We start from the raw sequence: 12,108 nt of genomic DNA on the forward strand, positions 1-12,108 counted from the left end.
ACAACTACCTCTACGTCATGTCAGAGAAACAGGTGAGTAAAGCCACACACACACACACATTGACGCACACGCACACACACACACAATGGTGCTGTTCGGTAGAAGACAGGTCACAGGGGTACATTGTACAGCTGATATCAAGCAGCATTGATACTGACATGGCAAAGTGGCACCCTAGTGTGTGTGTGTGTGTGTGTGTGTGTGTGTGTGTGTGTGTGTGTGTGTGTGTGTGTGTGTGTGTGTGTGTGTGTGTGTGTGTGTGTGTGTGTGTGTGTGTGTATGTGTTAGCCAGCCCCCCCAACCCCTTTGTGTGACACTATAAGTAACCAGGGTGGCACGCAAGCAGTGTGTGGGGGGGGTGACAATATCTGGTAATGTAGGAAGGAGAGGGATGTAGGTATGAGGGTAGAGAGGGAGGGAGAGTGGGAGGGAGGAGACAGAGCGTAGGGAACTGGCTGGCTGGCTGCGTGGTCCGAAGAAAGAGTGAGTGATGAGGGGAAGAGGGACAGCTGGAGGAGTGAGGAGGAGGAGACAAAGTGCAAGGTCACCCCGTCACCACACTTCTAATGAAGTGACAAAGCGTGGCCACCACAGCAGCAGCTGATAGCAGATAGCCATCAATAGGCCCTCATATTAAACAGGCTCAGAGGAGAAGAGAGTAGAGCCTCAAAGACATCCCGCTACACAGCATTACGCTGTCATACAGAGGTGACAGATGACTGTCTCTCCTCCTACCTTTAAAGAGAAACCAACTGGCCTCCACTGGGCCCGAGGAGGGACTGAGGCAGGTCACACAAGGAAGGAGACTGGCTCTGTATATCTAGACGACCTGCCATCACCAACAGCTCCTGTAGTCTCCTCTCGTCACATGATCAGGAAAGCAAAGGAATGGGCATCCCTGATTGGGTTGATTCCTGCACATGCCCAGTGTACGTTGCTAGGCTGCTGATTGGTGTTGATGTATTTTAGAGTGTCTTCCATTTGTGCTTTGGTCTCGGTGCAGGCTTGGATTTGTCGTCTCCGTAGGGTCCTTCCCTTCCCTCAGTCATGTGTGAAGAAGAGTAGTTACGTGTGCATTGTTGTTGATGTCACTAGTATTCTGGCAGTGGGCGCCTGTCTCTCTCTCTCTCTCTCAGGTGCTAGTGGGGGCGTAGAGAATGTGGATGAGGACGTCACACCGCCATTGACTTGTTGCCGTGCTTGTTGCCGTGCATGTTCAACGGAGCTGCTTCTCTGCTCCACAGTCACACTTCACAGAGTAACAGGATTAGGATTCAGCCCAAGTCAGACACGCTCTATGCTACACACCCACAGCTCTCCCTCTCTTTCCGTCTTTCTTTCTTCCTTTCTCTCGCTCTTTCTCCGTCTCTGTCTCTCTGTCCTTCGCTACCCCCTCTCTTTCTATTTCTCCTGTAACACTCAGCAAATCCTGCCATCCGGCCTTACCCTGGCCTGATTCGTTGGGACATGGCTGTGGGTTGAGTGTATCGTCATGCCAAGGTTCTGATTGTGTCTCTAAAGTGTGATAATCTGTCGTGTGACTTCTCTATGTGACACGCTGTCTTTTCACACGCGGAAGGAGAACATTTCTTAGTACTGGGTAGTCCAGCGACTCATATCAGTACTTCGTAATGATACAGCATCTCCTATCGCCGCTACTACAGAATATAGCCTGAGGAAACCTGGGGTGGTCGTCATCAGACCGGACCGTTACCACAACATTCCTCGACTGATAGTGAATAACATTGTACATTGCATACAGCCAGTCACTTGACAATGACTCATAGCCTTTAAGAGCACCCCTACCCTTATTCCCCTGTGTCCACTGCCCACATGATGCCGTGATCACAGCTCCACAGCATCATGGGTTCCCTCTGATAGAGACGACACCCTGTTCCATCGGCGAGGCGTTGGAGGCGAAACACATGATTTAAGTAGATGATAAACAAAAGGGGGGGGGGGGGGGTGATAGCAAATTGAAGAGTGGAGAGGGGACAGATTTGGCTCCAGTTGTTGCTTCCTACTCGGAATAACAATGAGACTGTGTGTGTGTGTGTGTGTGTGTGTGTGTGTGTGTGTGTGTGTGTGTGTGTGTGTGTGTGTGTGTGTGTGTGTGTGTGTGTGTGTGTGTCTGGCGCAGGGATGAAGAGGCTGGCAGAGAGGGAGAGAGAAAGAGGGTGTGTGTGTGTGTGTTGGGCTCATGGTGGTAATGTTTGCTGAGAGCAGAGGGAGCCCACTCCAGGATCTGGTCTCTCAGACAGATCTCCATCACACCCCTCTGTGTGTGTTGTGTCAGGGGTGAGAAGGATGTGGGAGGTGTGGAGCGCTTATATACACGCACACACACACACACACACACACACACACACACACACACACACACACACACACACACACACACACCTACTCTGGTCTTATTTGCATTGATTCTCTGATACTGTTCTGGCTCTGGCTTTCACACACACACACTCACGCAAATGCTATAATTACACACACTTGTGAACACTGCTCTCTACATTCAATATTCAAATGAATGTCTCCAAAATGCTTTGTGCCTCTTCATCCAGCCTCTCTCTCACTATACAGTATAGATTACATCTAGTGCATATGCATAGACCCTGTTCATTTACTCTGTTATGGAGTATTCAGAAGAGATTGTCTAGCACTTACAAAGGACTCTCCATCTCTCTCACTCGCCACACACACACACACACACACACACACACACATTTCTCAAATGTCTCTTTTTTATTCGATCGATTCAAATCGTAGTGCCATCTCAAACTAGCTTTTGTTTTTCCAGCTGTAATGACAATACCATCCACCATAGTAATGATCCAGTTAGATTGGTCCAATGTGAGGCAGTGTGCTGGAACTGATGAAAGAGCTGGCTGAATGGCTGCCTTTCTTTCTTCAGGAGTGATGTGTGTGTGTGTGTGTGTGTGTGTGTGTGTGTGTGTGTGTGTGTGTGTGTGTGTGTGTGTGTGTGTGTGTGTGTGTGTGTGTGTGTGTGTGTGTGTGTGTGTGTGTGTGTGTGTGTGTGTGTGTGTGTGTGTGTGAGCGTGCCTTGCCTGTGAGCGTGGAGGGTGCTGGATCATCACTGACAGGACAGACCTGAGACACTCACCACTGTTATTTGATTTGATTCATACAGCACGGTGCTCCCTCCGCCTGCCCGGCCGACACCTACTTTTGTCTAGGGAGATATTTATGCTTTTTTTCTCCAGATTCATCCAGCTTGTCTTCACTTGAATGACTCTTTCAAAGTTGCACCAATAAAGAATTGTGTCACATGGGCTAGAGATGAGATCCCTGACTCGTTCAGACAAAGTGACCCTGTATGTCTCCAGTCAGACCGTCGTCATGCAGATCCTTTGAGGAATGCGTGTGTGTGTCTCAGATCACATGTTAGGGGGAGTAGCAGTGCAGTCAGTAAGTCTGTGGTGTGGTGCTAGTTATTTATAGGGTTATAATACAGTGATGGGTTGCGTGTGCCGAATGACACCCTATTCTGTACATACTTGCCCTCGTCAAAAGTAGTGCACTGTATAGGGAACAGTGTGTCCTTTAGGACTTAACCATGGTGATGTGGAGGAGAGCTGAAGGCCAATGCAGCGATGGGAGGAAAAGGTCAGAGTTGTTTTAGCATATTCAGCTGAACAGCCTTCCCTATGGAAGTGTGCGTGCGTGTGCGTGTGCGCACGCGCACGCGTGTAAGAGAGGTTGTTGAGTTTGTGTTGAAATCATGTGAAATGTCTCATGATGAAATGCCTCACATTTCTCTGTGTTTTATATTTGATCAACATCACTGCCTTTTCAAACAGAATAACACAGTTGACACGTGTGCACCACTTATCAAACACTGCATCATCTGAAGGCTAGAGAGCCAAGCTAGAGCCCAATACAAAGGGGCTTGTAACAGCTCTGGGAGCAATAGAGGCTCCTGAAACAGGTATGGAAAGCAGTTAGACCTAGAGATAGAACAATCCCTTTGTTAGACTGATGATGAATTCATCCATTCTAGAGCATTGGGGATCTATGAGATAAGCCTCTCTATAATTGTATCTCTATGCTGAAAAACACCTGGCACTGGCTCCACATGTAAATCCAGGAGTGTGTTAGTTCTGCCGGCCCCACCCTGCCTCACCTAGCCACTAGTTACTGGCTGGCTACTGTTTGTCTTCTCCTCATGGGAGAACGTGCTCTGCCTCAGAATAAGACTAGCTCTGTATGCATAGCCACCAGGTGGGGAAACAAAAGTGAGGCGCACCTACACACACACACACACACACACACACACACACACTGCCAGTCGCACACAGGGCCGCTTACAGGGTATTTGTTCTCTTTGTTGTGGGTTTTATCGATGTGATGCAGTGGAGAGAGAGGCATGAATTGGGACAATCACCTGGCAATCAAGAATTCTCTTTTATAAGGTGGATTATTTCTGTTTTGATTAGGCCCTTTCATGGTCATTGTGATGGGCCCAATATCATCATCACACACTGTTGAGTCACTGGACGGATTATTATCGTTGTGGCGGACTGCCGCTGGCTGGGAGGTGTGTTAGTGTGTGTGTGTGTGTGTGTGCGTTGTGCTGTGGTCAACCGGCCGGTGTGTTCAGCAATAAATGATTCATGTGGAATAATCCAGATCTCACATGTGAGGGCTTTCAGAAGTGATACCTGTGGAGAAACCATTATATTTACCCAGGCTGCTTCTCCAAACACCAATTAGAGCCAAACATCAGTCAGATGCAGCCGCAGCACATGTGGAGGAAAGGGACTAGGCTGTTGTTCTCACACAGTGTTCTGATACGCACGCACGCACGCACAAACAGTCGAGGAACTAGTCTGTTGTTTTAATGGTATAGTATTCCGTCACAAACGTAGGCTGGAGAATAATTCATGGCCTGTATTCACAAAGCATCTATTGCTGATCAGTAGCACTCCTGCTATGAGACGATTTGTGAATACAGGCCCAGGTGTTGATTTTATGATGTTTTAGGACGTTTGCCAAAGGTACACTTAACACTCAAGCTCGTTCCAGTGAAATAGCAGCTTTCTTTTGTCCACCTCTGAATGAAGAGGAGTGTGAGAGTCCCAGTGGTGTGACGAACCCACAGAGACCTAGCTGGCCTGTAAAACACACTAGCCTTTAACAGGCTATATCCTGTCTATCCTCTCCTTCCTCTTTACAGCCACATACAGACGTGCTGCTGTCTCTGTCACTCTCCAACAGTCTCTTTAGCAGGGAATGCCCCCCCCATCATACCATGTAACATCGGCAACATTACAGTTCAGAGATCATTTGCAAAGAAAATACTCTTTTTTTTTCAAGCTTGGCAATTTCTCCCAAGTGCTCAGCTGTGAAATTTGAAATCCATGCATGATTTCCTTTTTATATTTATTTATTTTGTAGGATTTTGGGCTCAATGCCCCCACCCTCTACCCTCTATCCCCTATCCCCAAACCCCCCACTCTTCTTTACCTTTGTTTAAGCAGCGTAAAGACATTCGGAGGAAATGGGTTCAGTGGTTATCAAGACGGGAGAAATTGGAAATAGGATTTATTCACACCTTCTGCTGCCAGGCTTAGATTGGGTGACACACCACTGGATCATTAGAATGCCAGACCTTGGTGCATATGACAGTGTGATTTCATGTGTTAATGGGCAAACACCGTCTGGAGAAGGGCTGATATTATTCTGGTGTGATCCTGCAGAGGCAGGGCTGATGTTGCAGAGCAGAGCCCAATCTAGTCGTCCGTAAAGCAGCACTGTTCCTGGAGAGTCTTTTGTTTCCCAGGTTTACACCATATAGACCACATGCAGATTGGATTGGCTCACAGCCATTAGAGAGGGAGGGAGGTGTGCACTTCAAGCGTGTGTGTGTGTGTGTGTGTCTCAGTGTGTGTGTCTCAGTGTGTGTGTGTGTGTGTGTGTGTGAGTGTGTGTGTGTGTGTGTGTGTGTGTGTGTGTGTGTGTGTGTGTGTGTGTGTGTGTGTGTGTGTGTGTGTGTGTGTGTGTGTGTGTGTGTGTGTGTGTGTGGAACTCATGAACAAAATGGAACAGGAGGATGTGATTAATGAGAACAAACCAGCATTAATATTCTCTTAAGAGCTCTCTCTCCCTTCTCTCACCACTCTCTCTCCTCTCTTCCTCTCTCTCCTCTCTTTCTCGCCTCTCTCCCTTGCTCTCTCTCTCTCTCCACCTCTCCTCTCTCTCCTCCCTCCTCCCTCCTCTACTAGACTTGGCCTTTAAAACGAGCCACTCTATTTTAAACTCTTCTTCAGACAGCAGCTCCAGGAAGAGGACCTGAGGTCTGGAATGTTAGCTCAGTGTGATTCCTGCATTCTGCACCATTCAAGAACAGGAACAGTGACCTGCCCATACAGTAGGGGGATAGGGGAAGTCTGGGAAATGTTAAAAAATAGTGGCCAACAAAAGAGGGCAAAGAATAGTGAGTGATGTCAAGATGGCAGCCAGACAAAAGACTGGTGGTTAATGGTCTCTCTGTCTTTCCTTCTCCCTCTATCCCTCCATTCACGTTCTCCTTTCGCTCTACTGGCCCTCTCCTTCCTCTCTCTCACACTCACTTTCTCTGAGTTTGTAGTCAAGTGCCCCTTCCACACTCTCCTCCAACCCGGTCTTGTCCATCTCCGTCCCGTGACCCTGCTCTGACCTGAAGGCAGCCATGTTAGAAGGCAGCTGTTTTAGCCGCAGAAAGGGAACAAGTAGAGGGTTTTGAACGTTGACCCTGATCTCTCGTGGCTCTCACACATCACTGTCACCCTGCTGGCCCCGTACAAAAACTGGATTTAAATAGGCTCTCACCACTAGAATAGAGAGGTTGAACGATCAGACGGCTGCTTTCAGGATATAATCAAAAGACCCTAGAATGGAATGGAATGTGTTGAAATCATCAAGTCTCTTTTCAGACTGTTCCAGTGATCTAGCCTCATAAGGCTCATACAGTGCATTTGGAAAGTCTTCAGACCCCTTGACTTTTTCCACATTTTGTTACGTTACTGCCTTATTCTAAAATGGATTACATAAAAATTGTTACTCATCAATCTACACACAGTACCCCATAATGACAAAGCAAAAACGGTTATTTTTTTATTCTATGTATTAAAAAAAAAAATAATGAAATATCACATTTACATAAGTATTCAGACCCTTTACTCAGTACTTTATTGAAGCACCTTTGGCAGCGATTACAGCCTTGAGTCTTCTTGGGTATGATGCTACAAGCTTGCAGGTTTAAAAAAACAGAAGTGACATACCTTATTTACATAAGTAAGACACTTTGCTATGAGACTCGAAATTGAGCTCAGGTGCATCCTGTTTCCATTGATCATCCTTGAGATGTTTCTACAACTTGATTGGAGTCCACCTGTGGAAAATGTAATTGATTGGACATTATTTGGAAAGCCACACACCTGTCTATATAAGGTCCCACAGTTGACGGTGCATGTCAGAGGAAAAACCAAGCCATGAGGTTGAATGAATTTTCCGTAGAGCTCCGAGACAAGATTGTGTCAAGGCACAGAACTGGGGAAGGGTTCCAAAAAATATCTGCAACATTGAAGGTTCCCAAGAACACTGTGGCCTCCATCATTCTTAAATGGAAGAAGTTTGGAACCACCAAGAATCTTCCTAGAACTGGCCGCACGGACAAACTGAGCAATCGGGGGAGAAGGGCCTTTGTCAGGGAGGTGACCAATAACCTGATGGCGAAGGTTCACCTTCCAACAGGAAGACAATGCAGGAGTCTCTGAATGTCCTTGAGTGGCCCAGCCAGAGCCCAGACTTGAACCCTAATCAAACATTTCTTGAGAGACCTGAAAATATCTGTGCAGTTACGCTCCCCATCCAACCTGACAGAGCTTGAGAGGATCTGCAGAGAAGAATTAGAGAAACTCCCCAAATACAGGTGTGCCAAGCTTGTAGTGTCATACCAAAGAAGAAGGCTTTAATCGCTGCCAAAGGTTCTTCAACAAAGTACTGAGTAAAGGGTCTGAATATTTATGTAAATGTAATATTTCAGTTTTTTAAATGTATAAATGTTTTTGCTTTATCATTATGGGGTATTGTGTGTAGATTGATGAGGAGAAAAAATGATGTAATCCTTTTTAGAATAAGGCTGTAACGTAACAAAATGTGAAAAAAGTTAAGGGGTCTGAATACTTTCCGAATGCACTGTATATATTATATGTGTCCATCAGTCATTCCCCGTTAATGTCTTTTGAATAGGAGATGTGAGGCTGCATCCAATCCCTGTAGTGGTTCATGAATGAATTCTTAATCCCCCAATTGTGTCCATCCATGGTTGGGTTTTCTAGCCATGGTGATTTGAGTACCAGGAATCATACAGTCATATTAGAGTTTGCGTTGGTTTTAAATGGGCTTTCCACTACACGACACATTTGACAATGTAACGCCATATATGATGCCATGCGACCATGAAATACATGCGGCTGTGTTTTTATGGAAGAAGGGGTAAGGACAAAGAGCTCTATGTGAGGCGGTTGAGCCATGATGGTTCGTGCAACACGTCCACGAATGGGCAGTACAAGAGTGAGGGGAGGTGAGGGGAGTAGTCACCCCAACTAGTACTACTCTGTTTACAACATATGGGCCTGGGACACACTACACTACACTACACAACACAACACAACACTACACACTACAGTACACCAGACTACACTACACTACACTACACTACACTACACTGGACTACACCAGACTAGACTACACTACACAACACTACACTAGACTACACTAGACTACACTATGCTGCACTACACTACACCACGCTAGATTACACTAGACTACACAACACTACACTACACTAGACGACACGACCCTAGACTACATGACACTGGACTACACAATACTAGACAACACGACACTAGACTACACAACACTACACTATACTAAACTACACTACTCTACTCTACACTATACTACATTATAGCAGTTAAGCCAGCCAGCCAGCCAGCCAGTCAGTTGTTCCTACAACAGTCCCTAATAAAGTGGCATCATCCTTCATCTGAGATGTTAGCTATGTTAGGGCTGTACTGGGGTCAGGTTGGCTGCCGCAGGGGTGAGGGCTGACCGGCTGACAACTTCACTTGATATTGACACCTGGACAAACCAGGATAAATGCCCGTCAATACAGCCATCCCACCTTATTGATGAAGCCATTTAGCATCTCATTCGATAGAAATCATTTTCAATCCCCCCGGTTAACTGCTCACTGCAACCTGCAGCTGTGTGTGTCTGTGTGTGTGTGTATGTGTGTGTGTGTGTGTGTGTGTGTGTGTGTGTGTGTGTGTGTGTGTGTGTGTGTGTGTGTGTGTGTGTGTGTGTGTGTGGGAGTGTGTGGGAGTGTGTGTGTGTGTGTGTGTGTGTGTGTGTGTGTGTGTGTGTGTGTGTGTGTGTGTGTGTGTGTGTGTGTGTGTGTGTGTGTGTGTGTGTGTGTGTGTGTGTGTGTGTGTGTGTGTGTGTGTGTGTGTGTGTGTGTGTGTGTGTGAGAGACTGGGAGTGTCTGTGCTCTCTGGTCAGTTAGGTCAGGGGATGGAGGGTCAGAGGCTAACTGAGATTGTATATCAAACCACAGGGGTCACATGACAGGGTCAGCCTAGGGATGGTGGCTGCTGATTGGGTCGCGAGATGCGTGGCATCCATCTGTATGACTAACGGCTATGTGTGTGTGTGTGTGTGCATGCTGAGTGTGTTTACACGCCATATGTGTGTTTCTACTCTCTATTTCGAGAGGCCACTCCTAGTCTTGTTAGCCATGTTCCTGCCACGTTTCTCTGTCTGACGTGTGAACGCCACGGTCACCAAGTTCCTTCACCCCTGCTAACAAAGCAGCTAGCTCATTAGCATGAATCCCTGAGTATGCATTGTTAATTGATTTAAGCCAGGATTAGTGTTAATCAGCATGTGTGCCTTGGAACCATGGTCCAATCCTAACCTCATTATTTGATAGCAGCACACGTCCTGTCAACCCTCATCAATGCATGAATTATTAGGAGGGAGCAGGGCTCACGGAGGTCCCAGTCTCCCCCTTCTCCCCTCTTCCGCTTCCCCTTTGCCCTTTTCCTCATCCCCCACACCCCCACCCTCTCCACTAAGCTCAGGTCAATGAAAGAGTACTCAGTGAATAGCCACGGCAGCTCCATCCATACAGCTGAAGACGGTTAAAGGGTTGCTAGTTTACAGCCATAGCCTGAAATGAGACCTTACCATGCTTCCTGGTTTAGATGGGCTATTAGTGATCATAGTCAATAGAGGAGGTCCCATGCCAGGGTGGTCTGTTTGATCTTAGTCAATAGAGGAGGTCCCATGCCAGGGTGGTCTGTCTGATCTTAGTCAATAGAGGAGGTCCCATGCCAGGGTGGTCTGTCTGATCTTAGTCAATAGAGGAGGTCCCATGCCAGGGTGGTCTGTCTGATCTTAGTCAATAGAGGAGGTCCCATGCCAGGGTGGTCTGTCTGATCTTAGTCAATAGAGGAGGTCCCATGCCAGGGTGGTCTGTCTGATCTTAGTCAATAGAGGAGGTCCCATGACAGGGTGGTCTGTCTGATATTAAAGCTGTCATCAAGGCAAAATTGTCTACTTTGAAGAATCTAAAATCTAAAATATATTTTGATTTGTTTAACACTTTTTTGGTTACTACATGATTCCATGTGTGTTATTTCATAGTTTTGATGTCTTCGCTATTATTCTACAATGTAGAAAATAGTAGAAATAAAGAAAAACCCTTGAATGAGTCGGTGTGTCCAAACTTTTGACTGGTACTGTGTGGTATGATCATGCTGTCCTTCAGTCTCTCAATGACACATTTCAAGGAGAACAAAAAGAAACCAATTAAATAATTAAACCGCACAGAAAAAAACAGTAAGGTAAAATAACTTTTTTAGAAAATAACTTTTTTTATTTAGTCTGTGGTGTCATTTAGCAACAAGGGACCAATTGAATAAATTCAGATCACTAGCTGCTGCAGCAGCGGGGAGAGGACCGAGAGGGTGCACACACACACACACACACACGGCGCCGCAAGCAGCACAGGTAGCAGGCACACACACACACACACACACACACACACACACACACACACACACACACACACACACACACACACACACACACCATTAAATCAGCCAGAAGTCACTGGGGCAGACTTAGCTACATTTAACTGGTTTATACCGGGTTCTGACCCCTCTTCAGATTATTTCTTTCATGGAACCAGGCTAGACTGATATCTATACCAGCTCCATCCCTCTTTCTTTCTTTCTCTTACTAAAGGGGAGACCTAGTCAGTTGTACAATTGAATGCATCTAACACATTCAACCCCTCTGAATCAGAGAGGTGCAGGGGGCTGCCTGAATCCACATCCACAGCACCCAGGGAACCGTGGGTTAACTGCCTTGCTCAGAACAACAGAGTTTTTCCTTGTCAGCTCGGGGATTCAATCTAGCAACCTTTCGGTTAGTGGCCCAACGCTCTAACCACTAGGCTACGTGCCGCCCCACTACACTGTGGATGATGACCTTACAATGAATGACCTGTAGCTAGATGGTATGAAGTCTGCATGTCTAGTGTGGTCAGTTGAACGTTCACTATCAGACACATAGTTGACCATGATCTCGGAGAGAAAGACTACCCAAATGTACTTGAACTTGTTTCAGGCCCCAAATATCCAGAAATGTATTTCTTCCTCTCTGATCACACTGATTAGGTGATTAGGTGCAAAGCATAGCATCTTTACTCAATATTCTTACCTGGCTGTTTTCTTACTCACTGTGAATAAGAATGGATTTTATCTCTTTTTCTTCTCTCTCTCTCTCTCTCTCCCTCTGTCTGATGTGTAGAGGGCTCAGGAGCAAAGCAGGTCTGGCAGGATAATCAGAGAGGAACACTAATTGAGATGTTACTCTGTCATCAGTCGTCATCCCTGCCTCCATGTGAACCTCCCTGTGACTGTACGTGTGACTGCATAATGTCACCCAGCCTTTGTGTGTGTTTCCCAGCCCGTCTACAGAATCCTCCGGCATCCTTTCTTGCCACTAATGGCAGGCTGACGTTTCACTATC

The 12,108-nt window shown here is 46.5% G+C and overlaps 1 protein-coding gene across 2 annotated transcripts in view; it reads left to right on the forward strand.

Moving 5' to 3' along the window:
• plxna2 (plexin A2) overlaps nucleotides 1–12,108 on the forward strand; it is a 304,923-nt gene that overhangs the window by 131,423 nt on the left and 161,392 nt on the right. For both annotated transcript variants that reach the window (XM_045693250.1, XM_045693251.1), the window contains exon 4: nucleotides 1–32. This exon is cut by the window's left edge and continues 103 nt beyond it. In XM_045693250.1, the coding sequence (XP_045549206.1) occupies nucleotides 1–32 (32 nt within the window). The remainder of the gene's footprint in view (nucleotides 33–12,108) is intronic.

Source organism: Salmo salar, chromosome ssa13 (genome assembly GCF_905237065.1).
Source record: "Salmo salar chromosome ssa13, Ssal_v3.1, whole genome shotgun sequence".
Taxonomy (NCBI): domain Eukaryota; kingdom Metazoa; phylum Chordata; class Actinopteri; order Salmoniformes; family Salmonidae; genus Salmo; species Salmo salar.